Source organism: Varanus komodoensis, unplaced genomic scaffold (assembly GCF_004798865.1).
Source record: "Varanus komodoensis strain SLA01 unplaced genomic scaffold, ASM479886v1 scaffold53, whole genome shotgun sequence".
In the NCBI taxonomy this organism is placed as follows: domain Eukaryota; kingdom Metazoa; phylum Chordata; class Lepidosauria; order Squamata; family Varanidae; genus Varanus; species Varanus komodoensis.
The window spans coordinates 2,003,055-2,023,011 of record NW_025336126.1 but is presented as its reverse complement, the minus strand read 5'-3'; the positions used below and the strand labels follow the sequence as shown (position 1 = coordinate 2,023,011).

The 19,957-nt window shown below is 49.4% G+C and overlaps 1 protein-coding gene across 2 annotated transcripts; it reads right to left on the bottom strand.

The window, feature by feature from the left end:
* Positions 1–1,069: 1,069 nt before the first annotated feature.
* LOC123032270 (D-box binding PAR bZIP transcription factor) lies at positions 1,070–19,460 on the bottom strand. Of its 2 annotated transcripts, none has more exons than XM_044448044.1 (4): positions 18,449–19,460; positions 10,924–11,259; positions 6,150–6,370; positions 1,070–2,529 (listed from the first exon to the last, which is right to left on the bottom strand). In XM_044448044.1, the coding sequence occupies exons 1-4, from the start codon at positions 18,609–18,611 to the stop codon at positions 2,314–2,316; spliced, it is 936 nt and encodes a 311-aa protein (XP_044303979.1). In that variant the 5' UTR covers positions 18,612–19,460; the 3' UTR covers positions 1,070–2,313. The 2 variants fall into 2 exon arrangements, with proteins under 2 accessions (XP_044303979.1, XP_044303980.1); XM_044448045.1 differs by lacking the exon at positions 18,449–19,460 and adding an exon at positions 15,863–16,057.
* Between the last annotated feature and the right edge of the window lie 497 nt (positions 19,461–19,957).

The window sequence follows — 19,957 nt, the reverse complement described above, 5'->3', positions numbered from 1 at the left end:
GTCGTCTCCACCCGCCCTCTTGTGCTCCCCTGCAAATATGAGGCAGGGTATCAAACAAGTTGTGCAGAGTAATGCAGGAGCAACTGCTCTGCTGAAGTGGCCTTCCTTGCCCCCTTCATCCCAAAACAGCCCATCCAGCTGGCTGAAAATGCCACAGACATGCCTGGTTTATGGGGTGATGGGGGGGTCCCCAAAAACTGGACACAAGGAAAGTTCTCCAAGTGGAGCCCTTCTTTTCACGCCAACTCCATTCCTCTTGGGGAAGACAGATCCTGGATCCAACCCAAGATTAATTATGTGCCTACATAAATAAATGGTGAGCAACACCCACCTCTCGCTTGCACTGAATGGGGGGAACAGAGGGTTGAATGTAGGAAGCAAACCTGAATTTGTCTGTTTAGAACAGGCCTCTTAAGTGGGAGCAGCATCGGCTCTCCAAAACCTGTTACAGGAAGCATTCTCCCCTCTTCGCCTACTTGGTCCTTTCACCAGAAACTGACGAACTGAAGCCAGGATGCCCAAAGGACGTTCTTTATCACGGGGTGTGGGGACCTTGTTTTTGACTACAATTCCTAGCCATGCTGGCCGGGGTTGATGGGAGCTGAAATCCAAATCTACCGCAGGGCACTGTGTTGGGGAAAATTGCAACTTAGGGACTCAGGGGTTTTTCTTCCACAGGAGAATACTGGGAAATGGCTCCCTTCCAGAAACCAGAGTGGCCAACCACACCTAGGAATGGTAACACTGAACGTATACGCTCACATACATGGAGGCGCATGTTCCAGCTACACAGGCACAGTGAATACCAACACAGAAAGCCCCTCCGTTGCTCATTGTTTCCTTTAAAAAAATCCTGTCTTTCTTTATTCCTCATTGCTTGTCATATACAACTGTAAACATCCTTTTGAAAAAATTAAAAGCTCTTGTGAAGCTTATTCCACCCCCACCCCCACAATCTGAAGTCTCAGCAACACTGTTATATGGAAAAATTACAAGACCAGGAACCTCCCTGAAGGAGATTAAAAAGACCAAATTTCCCCTATTCCCTTTCTGTACGAAAGAACCATCCTTTCCCCAATAGAAGAACATAGTTTAATCTCTCGAGTCTCTCCTGGAGTCTATACATACATATATATACATATATATATACTTTATTTAACAAAAAGAAAATTACCTATTTATATATATGTTCATATTTATGGAGGGTCACCAATGAGGTTTTGTGTTTGCTTGTTTTTCACGTCTGTACATATGACCACATCGGACAGCGCTGGACACAAAACATGAGGAAGGCGGAGGGGGAACAGAAAGCACTGCTTGCCTTTTAACTAAAAACAGGTATAATACGAGAATCATAGGAATTAAACTAGCAACCCCTACACCTGCCCTCTGACACAAAGCCTATTTTCATTCAACGGTGGAAAAATATGAGTGTGCAACCCGTTTGGTTTTTTTTTTAATTTGGCATTCCATAGGCAGAAGAAAAGTCAGAAGTTTACTGGAGTCCAAAGGAAGGACACCCTCCTATCTTCTTTTTGGGGTGCCAGGACTCCTGGGTTCTCTTATGAAGGGCATGGCATGGCAGAGCCTAGTGGTCTGATGGGAGCCCAGGGCACCTGGATTCCGTGCCCACCTGGGTTCCATACCTGTTGCCTTTTGTGTCCTTCACCACCACCTCAGACAAAGAGTCAACAGTAGAGATGAGCAAGGATTGTTGTGTGCAAACATCTGCAGAAAAACGATGCACCTGCTGTCAGAAAGGAGGAGGAGAGCAAACCCAGGGATCCTGACATGCCTCCTGGGACAGCCATGTCAATGCCCCAAATGCCACATATGACAGAGGTGAGCAGAAGCGGAAGTCCGCGACTGGATTCTGCCCTTCAAATAGAAAAGTCTGCCAGCGAGTCAAACCCGTGTGTGTGTGTGTCTGGGTGTGTGTGTCTGCCTGTGTGTCTGCCTGTGTGTGTGTGCGCAATACATCTTCCAACGTGCTACAGAGCCCTTGTGCATTCGCGGTGTGTTCCATGTGCCTACGAAGCCCAGTTCAACGTCTCGGATTTCACTGCCCCTTTCTTGGCAAGGGATCGGCACGAGCCAACCCAGGAAATCTTATCTCTTCTGTCATGCACCTGGACCATGGTAGTCCCCGCATGTGGGCATCACCCGCCGTGGACCTTTCCCCTCGTTCCAAACATCTGTTTGAATATCTGTTTGCCCGGTTCGGGAAGACGGGGGTCAGGGTTGAAAAACCAGGGTGGCCCCACCACCTTGTGGTGGACGGTGGAGAAGAACGCAGCTTCCCTGCCGCAGGTTTTACAAGGTGCCATGCTGCGATTCGTACTTGGAGAGGATGCTGCGGTAACGGGTCAGTTCCTGGCGGATGTTGGCCACCTCTTGGCGCAGGACGGCGTTCTCCTTCTCCAGGAAGGCTGCCCGGACAGTGATCTGGTTCTCTTTCAGGCGGCGGGCATCCCGCGACCGTTTTGCCGCCTCATTGTTCTTGTACCGCCTGTTCCAGTATTTCTCATCCTGGAACCATCAGAAAAGGAGGCAGGAAAAGAAAAGAGAGCAGGTCAGAAAACAAAACGAGATACACCCAGCGTTCTAGAAAATGCTGGCCCTCGGAGTCCATACCCACAAGCACAGTTCCTTGCAAGCAGTTGTGTCATCATATCGTTATCATTATCAGCATCATCATCTCTCTACCGCATCTTACCTGAAACTTTCTGGGCGATTTATAACAAACCATAAAAACAGGACAAACAAATACACCATAAATAGCATAAAATCCAAGAAGAATTAAAAAATTAAAAGCACTAAAACATGCAGCAAGGAATGACCCTGAAAAAGAAAAATGTCTGGGATGAGTTCTGGCTCTTTTGGGCCACGGATGTTCCACGAATGACTACTTATCATGGTAACATCTCACCTTTCACCAAGGCTCAGAAAGCACCTGGTTCACAGGGCCTGTCACCTCACCGACTGCTTCCAGACTGGCTTGGCTTCTGCCACCCATGCTTCTTAGGACGGTCTCCTCACCAAGGAGGGATGGGGCCCTGCACCCAGTGCCTACAAGACCTCCTTAGATCGGGGTGTTGCAGCTCTCTCAGCCTAAACGCTAAATGCCATTCTGAAGATGCTCCCAGGGGCCGCTTTCCAGGGGTGGTGGGGATCCCTCAGCCCAAGCGAATGGGGCCAGGCTAGAAATGTGACAAAACCCCCAAAGCAACCCCCATCCCATGCTGCCACTTAAAAGCTTTTGTTGCCCCCAGCCTAATCTAAGGAGAGGCATTTCAACCTTTTAGAATGAGGAAACCCTCTAATGACTGGTGTTTGTACAAAAGAGGCTGGGGGGTATGGTCATTAAGGACTTGCTGAGAGCCAGATTTAGCCCCCCACCCACAGCCAAAGTTCAGCACCCCTGCTAATTTTCACCAGGCCAAATGGGCAGCCTGGAAGAAACTGGTGGCACAGGCCAAAAGATGAACTAGTCTAATGTTGTAGCACAAAGGTCAAAGGTTGGACCAAGGAGATCTGGGTCCAAATCTCTACTAAATCCCAAAGCTCAGGAAGTGACAGGACTAGCCATCTATCGGACTGTGAAGTCTGTCACACAGGCCTGAGTGGAAAAAACAGAGTGGAGAATGCTAAGGGCTCACTGCAGGAAAGATAATAAAACCATCTCCCCAATTTCCCAAAGTGTGTTTTTGGCCCTTCCTTCCTCCAGTTCACTCTATTTTCATGCTAAATCCCAGTCCTGGAGTTGTTCTCAGCACCTGCAGAGAAGAGCATGCCTGAGCATATGTGGAGTGCCTTTCTACTGCTGATGACCACCACCTGTGTTTGAAGTGGCAAGGCAAGCTTTTGACTTATGGCTAAAATACAGTTCTTTAAGAAGAAAAGTTAAACTTGACATCTCCCATTTGCAACCAACACATTTTGGAATCTGTGACAGGTACACACACTCTTTTGCATCAGTGCTTTCCAAAATGCACACATACATGCACAGATACACGCTGCTCTCATCTGAAGAGGGGCGCAGGGCCAGAAAATTGTGTGAATCCAGGGGCACAGAAAATAGGTATACACCAAAAACACACTCCCCAGAGGGCACAGGCCTGGTGATACTGTTATGCTGTAACAGGCACGTCAAAACCTGCTTATTCCAGACACAGAGTCATACTTAGGAGAAGGCCTCAAGTTCACTCTAAGTATGACCAAGCCTGGATCTAACCCCTTGGCTCCACTGCCTACACCTTGAACAGATAAACCACAAAAGAGCCCTTCAGGCAGACACAACTGTGGCTATAGTAGACAAGACATTGGAAACCAAGGATTCATGATCAGTTGTCTTATCTCTGTGACTGGGTGACTTTGGGCCAGTCACAGACTCTCAGCCCAACCTACCTCACAGGGTTGTTGTTGTGGGGATAAGATGGAGGAGGAGATGTAAGCTGCCTTGAGCCCTTTGTAGGAAAAAGGCAGGATATAAATCGGAAATAAAAATAAATCTCCTTAAAAGTTGTGGGGTGGGTCTGGCTTGTGGCCAAGGTGCTGGGGGAACAGGAACCATATCTGATCCTCGGGGACCTTTCCTGGTGCATGTCCCCTCCCAAGATTCCTTTTTTTGCCTTGTAAAGGGAAAAACAGCTTTGCCTCACCAGGGCAAACAGCAGCTCCAGGAGAGGAGACACAGCTTGCCTTCTCCACCTGTGCTATGGTCCTCACATATCTGTTTTCTTAAAAGAAGTTTAGAAATAAGGAAGAACCAATCCTGGATCTCCAACTCCTGGACTAGTTTGGAATTCATACGCAATAAAACAGAACAAAACAAGTTCCCAGTAGTTCCCACAAAAAGCAAAGACAGTTCTGAGGGCCATTAGAAAAATCCCAGAGCTCGTAACAGGATAATCTTGCTCACACATGTGTGCTCGCTCTCACACACACACACACACACACACACACACAGCACAAGAGCGAGCACGAGCACAAAGACTCCACATTCACAAAAAGGCCACCTCAAAACACACCACACACTACTCACACCACTTAAAAAATCTCAATCAAATATTTGCAGTGTGCATGTAGGGGCCTGAAAACTCCATTTGTGAATTCTGTGTCCCACTACATAAGCTCAACCCTCGCAACAGCGAACTCTGGAGAAGCAGCTTGTGTGGCCTAGAACACGCTCCTCTTCCCTTTGCAGAGCATCGAGGTTCAAGCTGAAAAGGGTCCCTCAAGCGCAGAAAGTCTGAAAACCAACTGCTGCCCCACAAAATAGCACCCCTTGTGCTTGCTTGTAAGACTTGTTTGCTCAAAATGGCTTGACTGAATGCTTGGCCCACTATTATTCTTCATTCAGTGTCTTTTCTGCATGCATTCACTGATGTATTTATTAGCATCACACTCTCTGGGCAGCCAATAAAATAAAAATATGAATAAAATAACATTAAAAATAGCATAATAAAACAAAATAAAATTTTAATATACATAATTAAATAAAAATAAAAACAAATAATATATTAAAACCAGTGCAATTAGTCTGAAGGGTCCAAGTAATGCCATAGGTGCGGCGTAAAACATTTTTGAACTCAACAGAGTAGGCCCTTGGCAAATCTCAAAAGGTAGAGTATCCCATAATTGGGGTGCCACCACAGAAAAGGCTCTCCTCTTTACAGCCTCTCACTTAACCTCCTTGGGGAAAGGGACTCATAAGAGGGCCTCAGTTGATCTCGAGCAACAGGCAGGAGTATATGGAGCAAGGCACCCCCTAAATTCATACAGAGCAGCGAGTATAGAAACAAAGAAACAGAGTGAGTCAGAAGGGGCCTCCCAGGTCATCTAGTCTGACCCCTGATAATTTTTGAGTTTAATGTTTATATTTATTAAGTATTATTTAAAATAAATTATTATTTTATCCATTAAGTTTGATTCCAGACCCAGGAAAGCAAGATAGAAATGCTTACATTAAAACACACTCCCAAACTGTTTCCAACTACATGGAGTGGAAGGAAGTGTGGTGAAAGGGAGATCAAAGCAACTGCCTCCTTGCAACATTGCTGCAGATGCCCTGCAGGTGAAGAACAGTTGGGGAGCAGCAGCGGTGGAGGGAGAGGGGAATGAATGGTACATATTTGCTCCAGTCTCACCTTCTGATCATCCGGAACTTGTATCTTCCGTGCCTTTTTCATGATGGGTTGGGGTTTAAGCTCTTCTTCAGAAAACCGATGTTTGCGGGGGTCAAAGGTCTCATGGCCAGGAATGCTGGACAGTGCCAAGTCAGCGGGGTCCGGGTCGAAGTTCATGAGGACCTCCACTGCCTCAGGGTCCACTGGGCTGGGGGTACTCCGGGACGCAGGTGTGATGGGACCTGAGGGAAGTGAGGGAGGCAGGAGAAATCCATGTGAATGTCATACAAAATGGAGCCACAAGAGGGCAGCAGAAGCACCCAGGTGGATCACCTGCACTGCGGGCCTCTCTGCTCCACTCCTCCTCCTCATCATCCCTACTGAGTTTATTGTAAACAAACTCTCTCTCTCTCTCTCTCTCTCTCACACACACACACACTATTTAGGCATCCATCTGACATGTAGCTTCTCTCTGCGAAGCACTTTAGAAGGGTGGTTAAAGGACTTTGTGGGGAGGAATAGGGCCACAGGGCAAGCATCCTGGCAAGAACGGTGAATTGGGGACACACGGTTTTACACCAGTCAGCTGCACAGATCACGAGGATTAAAAACAGGCCGGGGAGGGGGGTGGCAAATTTCTGGGGATTAGGCAGCATCACAAAACCGTTTTGGGAACAGCACCGCACCGTCTGCAGTGTCCAGCCAGCCACGTGGGCCTGGCAGATCTGCTAAATGCTTAACAGATGGGGAAAGAGGCATGAGGGAAAGTGGATTCTGACAACTACCAGCCACGTGATGGCCGCTTTGAAAGCTTATCATGGGCCGCTACCTGGAGAAGAGAGGGCGGAGGGTGGGGATTATCATCAAGTGACAAAAGGAGGAAAAGGCCTCTTCCTCCAAGCTGTTAGGAGTTGCTTAGAGTTATGGGTTGTCAGAATCTGGGCATGTAGAAAGGATACAAGAGTGAAGCCAGGAAATGCTAGCCCAGTAAGCATTCAATCCTATGCATGTTTAGTGAGGAAAAGATCCTACAACTCTGGGCTGTCCTAGCTAGCCAAGCTGGCTACAAGTTATAGGAATCTTTGCTGTCTAAACATGAACAGGATTGCACCCTAAGTAGACTTGGCAAATCTTGGCAAGAAGCCAGCAGTATGGAGTTGAGTTCACCCACACAACCCTTACACTAGAATCATCTTCACATGCATGGCAGGTATGCAAGTCCTTAGCTTTCTCCTTCATCACTGAAATCTGCCTTTCAGATACCTTGGCTTTCTTTTAGCCTGGACATCAAGGTATTCCCCTGCCCCACCCAGGTCTGGGTCTGAACCCTGGGAAGCCTCAGCCTCTCTCCCCTACACAGAACTAGATCTCACTCCACTTGGAGACCCCTTCCCCCTAGGCTTCACTGCCCTGTGAGAATGACTGAGTTCTGCCTCCCTTTGATCAACGTTCTCCACACTAAATCCTTGGATTTATCCTTGGATAACCTAGTGGTATTTCCTCTTCAACCCCCCCCCCCGCCCCACCTCAGTATTAGAACCCTCTCCTCAGATGAACTCTAAAGCCCAGGCTCCACTAGGCACCCTCCTGCACACTAGACCTATCTCCTCTTAAAGGACTCAGGAGTCCTAGCTCTGAACCGCCCCCCCCCAAAAAAAACCTCAAGAAATCCTAGCTCACAGCCCACCACCCTAAATTCGACCCTACAAAGCCCTACTCCTCCTCGAGAAGCTAGGCCCTCATCCCACTACGAGACCACCCTCCTGAAAGAACGCAGGAGCCCTGGCTCCCTCCTCCCACACCGAACAAGACCCCCGAGGGAAGCCTGGGGCCCCGACTAGCCCCACTAGTTCTGCCCCACCCAACTTGGCCCCCCGCCCCTTGGAAGGCCCAGGGGCCCAACTCCCCTCCCCTCGTCTCTGCGGCGAACCCAGAGGCCCTGCCCGCCCACCGGAGCGCGGCCTCCGGCCCGGGAGCTCCGGCCGCGCCGCCCGCTCGCTCGCTCGCAGCCTGCTGGACCGGCCCCGCGGGCGGCGGCCACGCGCACGGGCGGCGGCGCAGGCGCGACGGCCCCGGAGAGGCTCCGCCCGCCGCCGGCCTCACACCGCAGCCCCACGTGCCCGCTCGCCCCGCCCCGCCCCGCGACGAGGAAGGGGGCAGGCTGCCAGCTGGCAGCGAGCGCCGGAGCCGAGCCGAGCGACATGTGCTCGCAGAAGCAGGCCAGGGAACGTGAGCGGGGACAGGCGGCTCCGTGCACAGACACGAGACTGGCCGCCGCCGCCGCCGCCGCGCCCCCGGGCTTCCCAGGCGGGAGCGGCCCAAGCCAGGAGCTCCGCGCGGCAGCAGCCGGGATTCCCCGCAGCCGCAGCAGCCTGCCCTCGCCCCCACCCCGGGCTGCCTCGTGCTGCACCACCGGGAGCCCCCACCTCGAGGAGGACGCTTGCGAACACCCAGATTCTCTGGAAGGGAATGGCAGACTGCCCGGGTTTCCCTCTGGGGGGAGCAGACTACAGGGGTGGGGGTGGGGGGGCAGACTGCGGGGATTCAAGATTCCTGGGGTTTTGGGGGGGGGGAGGCACGATCCATCGCTTCGGAATGGGCGGGAGGGGAAGGTGTGGTCAAAGGTATCCAGGACTTCCTACAGCCAAGGGCGATCTAGTGGATTACTGGGCAGGTGCGAGGCACATAAGATAGCCGTCGCCAATGCCCAAAGGGAGGCAGAGAAGGTATGGAGGATTCCTGGATGGTGATGGTGTGGACCGGGTGGGATGGGAATGGAAAGCAAGCAATTTGGCAAACAGATACCAGGATCCAGGACTTGGTACCCAAGATTGTACTGGAGAAACCTTAAAAGAGGTGGGAGTATTGTTGTCAAGTTGTATTATTAAGGGACTCCTGGTTTGCACAGTGGCTACTGGGTTGCAGAGGTGGGAATCCAGATACCTGGACTCTTTTTCCCCACCATGGGAAGCTTAGCAAATATAGTCATATTGAAGGGAAGGATGGCGAATTGAGCCAGGATTTGAGCTCTGTGGTTAGAACAGAGCCAGGTGAATTAGAGGACGGGGAGAAGAGAAAGAAGTTGGGGTTCATTGGTGGGATTCCCTCCATTCTTATATTGGAAAGTGTTGTGGTTTAAGAGAAACCACCCAAATTTACCAAATCTGCATTTGTGGATGATACCATTGCTTTTTAATTATATTGCCTGGTGACATCAGTGGGCACACCACCCACTATTCGACTGATGAGTTACCACTGCCACTGAACTGGGAATCAGCTCGGAGCACTGCTGGTGTAAGAGTAATTTCTTGAGTGTGGATCACTGGGGCACATAATCCCAGGGGTCCTGATGTAATTCACTAAGGATGGAGCCAGGTCGTCCCACTAACTTGTTTTCCTGATATCTCCCAACTCTGTATTTCAAACAAAACCCAGCATTTCATGATATCCACCCTCCTTGTCAAATTGCACAAAAACCATGACTCTGTCTAAATGAAAGCAGAAAAGGGTCATTCAGGATCAAAACTGGAAGGTAACTTTCAGATGCAAAAGTCTGTGTAAAATACTCAACCCAAACCTCCAAAGTCTGGAAAAATAAAAGCCTCACCGCACTCCCTACCCTCCCACTGGGATTCAAAATGTACATATTTGAGGAAGGAAAAAAGTCTGAAAAATCATTGCAACCAAAGAAAATGCCTGAAAAACTATTTCAGCTTCAGGGAAAGTACAAATATTTTAAAGAAATAGAAGTTAGTTTTAGCAGTGATGGGGAGGGGAATCCTCCTTCCAAGCTGTGCTATATGACTTTTCTCCCCCCCACACACACACACACTATCTTGAATGTATAATTCACCCAAATTTATTCATAGGTCACCTAAATAACGTGTGGCCATTTTTTAAACATAAGCATTTGCACATCTTCATCATTGGATTACATACTGTATGAAGTAGTACCCCTTCCCCATATCCAATATACCCCGTAGTCAATGTACCCATTCTAATTCTAATAGAGAGTTACCATCCATGGGACAAATTCCATACACACTTTGCTTCAACAATGCTACAACATCAATTGCTCCCAGACCATTCCGCAAGACGCCTCCTGTGGTTGTAACAAAACCGCATTGCAAGTAGTACTGAAATGCCAAATAGGTATAATCTAGCTAAGTAGGCACCTGGAAAGGGATTAAAAACAATATTTTTTCCTTGCAATCACCAGCATAAAAATTTGTTTGGTGCGCCCGCGAGTGTGTGTGTGTGTGTGTGTGTGTGAGAGAGAGAGAGAGAGAGCGAGAATGTGTGTGTGTGTGCGCGTGCGCACACATATTGGTGAAATATACCCAGTTATTCCAGTGGCAAGGGAAGGGAACAAATAATTTAACTAGGGTGCAGATTAGAAATGGTAGAGAAGAAGGCTACCATTACCTTTGCAACTAGAAGCTGGAACTGAAAGCTGTTTGTAATCAGGGTAGAGATTAGAAACTTGATTCTCTGTAACCAACCAAGGAAGGCATAAAACTGCCTATATTCCCTGTAACCATGAAGGGTGCTATAAACAGTTATCTCCTTATATCTAAATTAGTGATTTCTTTGAGCCCCAAATGTCCAAACAGGTAAAATGCCATTTGCACTTGGAGCAAAATTATTGGAACATATTGGGTTTAACAGCTGAGAAAAGTAGCGCTGCCTGGAGAGAAAATTAAAAGGAAAAGAAAAGGGAGCAAAAACGAAAACACTTGACTTCCCCTCAGCTCCTCCCGCTGCCACATTCATTCCCAGTGTACAGACTGTTTACCTGTCTTGCTGCAGTGGTGGTCATAATCGCTGCCCACCAGGCCTTCCCCAGATGATGAGCAGACGGAAGACGAAGACGCACAAGAGGCTGGACGACTGAGGTCCACCACGACCCCACTGGAAGGTGAGGCGGTGGGCTGACTACCTGGTGAAAAGGGCTGATGGGCTGGACTTGGTGGCAAACCGTTTTCCAGCAAGAATTCATCCAAATCGACGTATTCAATCTCATTGTAGGGCAGTGTGCGTTCCCACAGGAGAGAACCCAGGTATGCACAGTGGCCTGGTCGCGAAATGCTCAGCTCATCCTCCATCTTGCGCTCCTTGTCTTTGATCACACCTGCAATGGAGCAGAAAGGGGGGGATGGAAAATGTGGATTACGGAGCAAGAGTTATGGGTTGAAAAACATGTTAAGAACAGGAATCTAGTGGGATCCAACCAGAAAAAAGCAGGAAGGAAAATGGAAAGCAAGCAAGCTAGACTTGACATTCATTCTTCGTAAATTTCAGATAAGCAATTTAAGGAGCGGTGAAAAACCTGGGAAACTATCAAAACCTATGATAAAATTGTGTATGCTCTTCACAGTAGTACATATGTTTTTGTCAAACAGCAGAGCATTAATTTTAATCATCAGTATAGTCAATCAGTATTATTACTACTACTATGACACAATTCATTAATTATGCTTTTGAAAACATGTATTGGTCACCTTTCAGGGCAGATGGCCTCCTCAAAGTGGTGCTTTACAGAGTTTTGAAAGAAGGAAAAAAGGCAAGCCCCTGCCCCAAACAGCTTACAATCAGAAGTGAAGAAGGCGACAAGTAAGAATGGGGACAAGGAAGCATTGAATGAAGATGGGCAAATGTAGCTATAAATATTGTAGGTTCTGTACCACTTGGAAGAAGGATTTAAAGGTTAAACCAAAGTTTTTTTTTAAAGAAAGGAAAAACACTTTATAGGGAACTAAGTACAGTTTCAGTGCTTCAGCCAGCTGAAACTGTCTCCAAAATGTAACACTTGAATACAGTATCATTTACACTTCTGTAATAGGAAGGCCTAGATTTTGTAAAAGTAACTGCAAAGCAGGAAATTTTCATTGGCAGATTTTCCTTGCCAAAAGTCATCCTGGGACTGGTTACCACAGAGGAGTGAAGCTGAAAGAGTCAAAGCTCGATTGGCTTGCTGGGAGGTGTGCCCAGTGATATTCGGAAGTGTGCAGCACTGAGCACTGTCCATTGAAACTTGAGGGTGTGAATTTGCGTGCATCTGATCCTTCACACAGGGCTAGCTCAATAATGCAGCCTAGCGAAGGAGGTAGATGTACAGATTAGCTACCTGCTTCCATTAATAGTCAGTGTGGTGTAATGGTTAAGAATGCAAGACTCAGCTGCTCTGGGTTTTAGTCCCTGGTCAGCCATGGAGCCCACTGGGTGACTTCGGGCCAGACCAACCTGCCTCACAGGGTTGTTGTGAAGGCAGGCTTAAGAGGAGGAGAATTATGCAAGCTGCCTTGAGTTCCTTGAAGGACGGAAAAGACAGAATCAGAGTAGAATAGAATAGAAAATATAAAATGAAATCATCCTGACTTGGTGTTACCATATCAGCATAGAGATAGCATTGCAAGTGGAACAGCAATAGATCTCAGTGTGGGGTGTGGAAGGCGATTTGGAAATGGACGACTGGCGGATCACCAAGTCCTGACACGTAGAGCTTTGACGCCATGTGTGCAATGCAACTCCAAGCCCCATGGGGCGCTTAGAGAGCCCCACTTCACCTGAGCAGGTGAACCAAAAATTTTGCCCCCAGAGGTGCTCCGCACCAGCCTCCAGCATGCGGCCAGCTGTGTGCGACATCCTTGCTCTAGGATGTGGGGCTGCGTAGCAGGACATCTGCTTTGCGTGTCGAAGGTGTCCTGTTCCATCCTCGGGCTTCTCTGGAAAGGGCTGGAAAAATCCCTGCCTGGAATCTTAGGGGGGCGGTGTCTGGGTGTCCGTATCAACCACACTGAGCTTTGCGGACCAACATCCTGGCTCGGTATGAAGAGCTTCCTATATGGACACCTCCTGGACAGTTCCTTGCATTCTTACTGTCGAAGGGCTGCCCGCAGAAAAGACGGTGCTGCGAAGACATCACCCTCCTTATTTTGCACAGGCAGACTGTGCGAGTGAGTAAAGGACAAGGTGGAAAACAGCGAACTCAAAACTCACTGGCAGCATTTTTCCGAGGAGATACTGTGAGAATTTGCCAGGGCCCCAGCCTTATCTCTACAGCCCCAGACGGCTGTATGCCGCTCACCAGCAAAACGTGAGCAGCAGCCTCGCCTCGGCTGACCCCGCGTCCTGCCACGCTTGATTGGGCTCTCGGGCGCTCCCGCTCCCTTGCAGCTTTTTCAGCCCATCTGCCTGCCTGAATCCCTTTAGCTCCATCGCTCCTTAGCAGGGAGAAGGCGGCAGCTACAGGGTGACCCTGGTGGGTACGCTCATGTGTGAGCACGCGTCTCCGGGTTGCTCAGAGGAATTGCCAACTGGCATCTCTCCTGTGCTGGCATGCACAGGCGCTGCTTCTCCACCCAGCCCAAGACGCACACGGTCAAGCAGCCAGGGGGAAAACCCAGGAGACTCCAACTGCCAAGTTCTTTCCTTCCAACCCACACCAAGGATCCAGGAGTCCCTGATCGTCCCAGTTCTCAGCTGACTTTTCCCAGCCTGGCAGTCTCCAGATGCACTGGGACTACAACCCCCACCAGCCCCAGCCAGAATGCATATGGGGGCAGGGATGGGGGCATCCAACTGACTCCCCCACAACACTCATCAAAAGGGCAGCTGGGCTGATTGTCCCTTACCTTTCATGACCGTCTGCTACTGTTTCTAGAAGGCAACTGCAGCAGGCGCGTGTACGGTTTGGCAAAAACCGGGGTGGGACTTGGAGGGATAAGCATGTCCCCCACCGCTGCCATTTCTGCCACAAGCCCAGTGCCAAGAGCCCCACGGCAGCTTGGGAGCCTTCGCTGCCTGTGCAGGAGTGAAGCTCTGGCTGCCACCCTCTCCCAGGCCTCTCAAACCATGAGTGCCACTCAATTTACAGGCCAAGAATCTCGAAAAATTGCCCAACCCTCAGCACGAGGCTCAGGCAGCCCTGGGAGTGGCACTCCATACCTGAACCCTGACTCTGCCTGGGCACGTGGAGGAGAAGTCCAGGCCCGGCTGACAGGCCTGGGTGACACTAGCCCTGCACCCCGAAACTGGGTGAGTCACCCACGACGCCCCACAGACAGTCAGGGTTGAACCTGCACACAGCTCCGTGATGGACAGTTGCTTCTTTCAGGCCATTATCTTTCTTCCCCTTTTTCCAATGCCACCCCTATTATATGCACCACCAAAAAGTCAGCACCAGTCAAGACTCAGAAGTGGGCAGCTGCAGATGCTGGCTGAACCTCTGGATCCCCTAAGGTACCATTGGGCAAGTTCTTAAACCTCAGTTTCCCCCATCTGTAAAATGGGAATAAGAATGAACTATCTTGACAGGTCTATGATGAGGGTAAAAGGGACTGGTCACGGGGATAAGTGATTCTAAAGAACATGGTGCAACACAGAACTGACATTAAATAAATTATTTTGGATGCAATTCTATGCCATGCCTAAGGCTGCCTCCTTATTTTATTTAAAATGTTTCAAGACAGAATTGCCATAAGCACACTGGCCTAATATAAAGCCACTCTCACTATGTCCAGCTATTGCCTTAGCCCATCTAATCTTTGAATGTACCCTCTCACCACTACCAACTTTGTCCAGATGCTATCAAATTCCATACAGAGCTATTAGACTTGTCTTCAATCCCTCCTTCTGCTTGGTATTAAGCAGCTACCACATCTCAAGCCTCAGTTTTCCTCATCTGCGCAATGGGAACAAACAGTAGAGTTTGTGAGAGCTATTTTCAGACTGCAGAGACACCCTGGTAACAAAATACAATAATAGCATTTCCACCCACTATATTCAGTCTACAAAGAAACTCCACTGGGTTTAATGGGAACCTACTTCCAAGTAAACATGCATAGGTTCTGCATATCATGCTGGAGTGTGGCCAAAACAACTCCCACAGATGAAAGAACCAACCGAAAGACAAACCCAGAAATAAGGATCAGGCTAGCGTCTTGGTGAATGCAAACTTCAGGAGTAAACTGAGCACCACCCCACCCCTCCTCCTAGTCAGGGGGTGAGCTGGGGGTAGCCCCCTAAATTTTCCCTGCCGGTTTTTTTTTCTTTACAAGCAATTAAAGAAAACGACACTCTTTTCAAAAGGTCTGCAAACTAACTGAACTGCCCATTATTTTTTCAGTGCTCCCCAGAACTTTTAGGCTGGCTAGCAGTCTACCTTCCCCACCCCCCACCCCCCATCCTACACCTTCTTAGCATAGCTGTTTACTTTCTCTTCTAAAGAGAAACGTTGCCATTCACTTCCTACAGAGAGAAGCAAAACAATGCCTTGGGAAAAGGCATAAACCCAAGCTTGAACTAGCTCCTGCTCAAAAACACACACACACACACACAAGGGGGGGGGGGGGGGAGAGAAAGAAATACATTCTGGTGGGGTGGAGCATAAATCTGTGACCACCCCTGTGGACATGTGCATAAACGTGTGCATGCATGGTATACTGTATTCTTGCAGGGGAGGTGCAGCATAAAAGACCCATGCATGGAAATTTACTCCCCCCCCCCCCCCCCCCCCCGGATGGGTATATATGGGCAACGAGAGAATCTCTCTGACGTTTTCAAAACTACAACAAATTGAGCCCACATACAATCCTGACCCACCCGCCCTGCAGCTGCCCACTCCCCAAAGCTCAGCCTGGCTTCCTCGGGGGCGCTCAGCCCGCAAGCTGCCCGGGGCAGCCGTGCTGCCCCCTCCTCACCCGCTGCAGAAAAGTGCCGAGAAAGATACCCACCGTCCGTGTCGGTGCGCCCGCCTCCCATCTTGTCTGCCAGCCAGAAGCCAAATGCCAGCTTGCGCACGGGGGTTGCCTCTCTCTTCCCTCCCTTCGTGGGGTGTTGACCCCGGGTGGCACCCTGAGTGCCCCTGTGATGCACCAGCCGCCACCTCCCTCCTTGCCCTTCGCCGCCCGCCCGCCCGTGCGAGAAGACTTTTGAGAGTGTTTCCTGGGGCGAAGCGCCACCGCGCGCGCGCGCCCGCACGTTTCACTCCCTCCTGCTGTGTCCCGTGGCTGGGCTGTGTGCAGCTTTAAGGGATTTACTGCTGCCAGCAGCAGATGTAACAGCGTGTGTGCGCGCGCGCGTGTGTGTGCGATGTGTGTGCATGCGCATGTACAGAAACCTCGCTTGGTGGCTCACCCTGGAAAACCCTGATGAGTTGGCACCTCTCCAGTAACGAGAACCCAGGAGCCCTGGCTCCCAAACGGTTGCCCTCCAGCCTCATAACGTCCCTCCCTCTACCTCCTTTCACGCGATCCAGGACGTCTGGATCCAGTCCGACTGAACCCACTAGACTTCACTCCCCAACACAACCCCGGAGTCTCGGACAAGTGCTTCTCACCCAGCCCTCCCCTCCCCTCCCCTCAAGTCCATGACAATGACTTCCTCTTGCATATCAACACTCAGAAAACCGACCGCTCTTCTCACCCTCCCCAACACACTTCTTTTTCACTATTATTTGGAAAAAGCTGTCGAAATTGCTTGCCAGCAGTACCAAATGCAGGGTGAGGTGTGCAATGCTCTCAAACACACATCTGAAAACAAACCAACCAGAATCTGGAAATCTAAATCCAAGCCTGTATTAGAAAACAGTGGCAGCTTAAAATACTTCATAGACCTCTGAGGGCATAGCAATCAGCCTTCTCCAACATGGTGCCCTCCAGATTTTTGGGAGCTCTCCTCAGCCCTGGCTAGCATGGCCAATGCTCAGGAATGCTGGGAGTTGTAGTCTAAAACATCTATGGGGGGGGGGGGACAAGGTTGGGGAAGGACTCTATTCCTTTCCCAAACAACCCAGAAGTCTGGCTTCTCCTATATTCTATCCTGTTGGAAGCCTTCACTGTCCTTCAGAGTTCCAGTCAAAGCATATTAGATTCTGCTGCACTCCCATATCTTCAGTAAGACCCTTTTTCCTTCAAAAAGAGAACAGAGACACTGTCTCTGCCTTCATAAGCTGGATCAAGCTAGAGGCAGATTCTGACAAATAAGTCAACCAATATTTCTGATAAAGCAAGTGCCGTTTGTTGGGAACTCTCATGGTGCAGGAGACAGCAAAAATCTAGGAAAGTGTCTCATGGATCTGCAGGGCACAACGCAGGTGGCTTGAAATGGGGACACTGTATTTGCAGCAACACTGCCTGCATTCTCCTCAGGGCCATCCCCAAATCCAGACAGAAGGCAAAAGTGAAAGCTGAAATTTCGAAGGCCGTCTGGATGGAAGTGTAGGAATGCAAGTATGTAATACACAGCATAGAAATACATGGCATAAGGCATCACCTAGTAAATGCATTTCTTGTGAAAGACCTCATTTTTGCCACAGCATCCTATTCCAACCTCTGCAACTCAGAGATCCTGGTGTGGATTTGCTGTTTTTTGTTTTTTGTTTTTAAGAGGGAGAAAATTACTAAATTTTGGATGAAGGGATGTGAATTATGACTATGAAGTAGTTAAAAATGCACAGAATGGATGGACAGACAGACAGATATGCACAAGGAAGCACTGTAACTATAGAAGTGAGTTGCATACAAGGCCAGTTGAATAAGTGGTGGAAGCGAAGATGCACAGAGCAGAGGAACATTTCTGAACTATATTAACAGACTAACAGTTCATCTGTATTGAGCTAAACATTTATGGATAACATGGCACAGAGAAAACCATTGCAGAGGCCTTAACCTAACAGCCCAGAATAGCTGGGAGGGCCTGTAGGGGCAAAAGCAATGGACAGGAAGTCCTGCATCTAATGTAGTGAGACAGATGGGCCAGCCCAACCTTCCACAACCTGGTGTTTGGGAGCTGTACTGGACTACAAGCCCCTTCAGCCCCCTGCAGAATGGGGCTTGTAATCTAAAACAATTGGAGAGCATCAGAGTCAAGTTCTGCTTTTACCCATGACAGCAGTGTTATCTTGGGAATACTCCTCTCTCAGCTCTCCCAACTGTAAAATGGGAATAAGAACAATCCTGTTGTTTCAAGAGGAAATGCACGCACACACACACATACACACACACAATTGTGACCTAGAGTTTTAAACACCAGGATCCTACTGTGTGCAAAAATACATGGTTGAATCAGAAATGGATGGAATTAATCAGACCAGCATTCTCCAACCTGGTGCCCTCCAGCAGCACTGGGCTACAACTGGCAAGAGGATGCTGGGAGTTGTAGTCCAACACATCTGGAAGGGAGCACTTAGTGGAAGGCTGAAGATAAAGCTTGCTGAGTGAGGAGAGCCAGACAGATGGACAGGCATACGGACAGGCAGGCAGGCAGGCAGGCAAGCAGGGAATCGGGGAGAAGGGTAAATGGAAGGTGCTGTCACTCACATGCGCCCAGGTCCTTGGCCCCACGGCGTTCGGGACTCTTGACCGGCCCCTGAAGGAGGCTCTTGAGACTGGCCATGGCAGAACTTGGGCTGGCTAGTCCCAGAGGAGGAGACGAGAGCATGGGGCTGGGTGCCGGGCTGCTCTGGGCCGCTGGACGGGCCATGGCGATGGCAGCGGCAGCAAAATCCAAGAGGTGGGTTTTTGGTGGCACAAGCAAGATTGGTTTCTTTCTCCTTCGACCGTGTGTAGAACAGGGGATACCAAATAAATGTTTAAAAAAAGCAGACGGTGGAAAATAGCAGCAGCAGCAGATCTCCGAGGGAGAGCCGCCGCTTCGGCTGAGATGCTCTATCGGAAAACAGGTTTTAGGTTTGCTTGTTTTTGAAAGAGGTCGATCTCTCTCTCTCTCTCTCCTTCCACCACCAGCCTCGAAATAAACCTCCAGGGGGCAGGCGATGGTCCCCGCCTTTCCTTGCCCCGCTCCAAATTTACCAACCAACCGGCTCTGAGAAGGATCTTCCCAAAAGATGGGTAAGAAATATTTCCTTGCGGGAGGAGGGGGGAACTAGGAAGACTGAAAGGCGGGGAGGAGAGAGAAAGAGGAAATAAAAATAAAAAGTCGCCTTAGATCCAAAGAGAGTCGCTCCACAGAGCGGGAGGAGAGTGTATTTCCAAGCCTAGGAAGATCTCCTTCGCTCCAAAAAGATTCCCCCAGGGAACAGGAGGAGGGGTCTAATTCCAAGTCCAGAATTAAAGCCGCCAGTTTTCGGGTGAATCTAAGGAAAGCTCCCTGAGAGGCGCACGAAAAAGACAGTAAATCCAAAAAACACGGTAGTTCTTGATCCCTTAGCTAAGGACCTCGTAGTCTCGAACAGCGGCAGAAAGCTTGATCGCCTCGACTTCTCTCCTCCAACCAGATCCTAGAAGGGCTAGAAAAAACGCGTCCGTGATCTAGAATGCGGGGCGGGGGTTATTGCTCTCAGCTGGTAATGAGGGAATCTTACTTTTGGAGGATCTCTCTCACCCTCACTTAATAATAATAATTATATATATAAATAACACTAGGAAACCGAAAGCAGATTCTTCTCTGCAGCTTTCTGGCTACAATCGACACATTTCAATTATATCTATATTTATGTTATATATATATATATATATATATAACATTACCCAAAATGCGCATTACTTTCCTCTGGTCTTGAGCACTTTGCAAGTGATTCCGTTCTCCCCCCTCCTTTTGCAACATTCGAAGTGGGAGGGACCGAGAGACCACGGGGAGAACCTAGCCTGTCTTTCTCCGCCAATCGGCAGCTCGGGAGCGTGAGATTTGCAAACACTGCTCCCCCCCACCCTCCTCGTTCTGTCATGTGCGCCTGCCATGGGGCAGGTGGGGCTCTGACCTAGATTTGGCCAATGGCATCAAAGGGAATGGGAGGAGCCTGACCCAGTTTTGGCCAATGGGAAGGTGACAGGAGGGGGGAAGTGAGACTGTTCAGGATTGGAAGCACG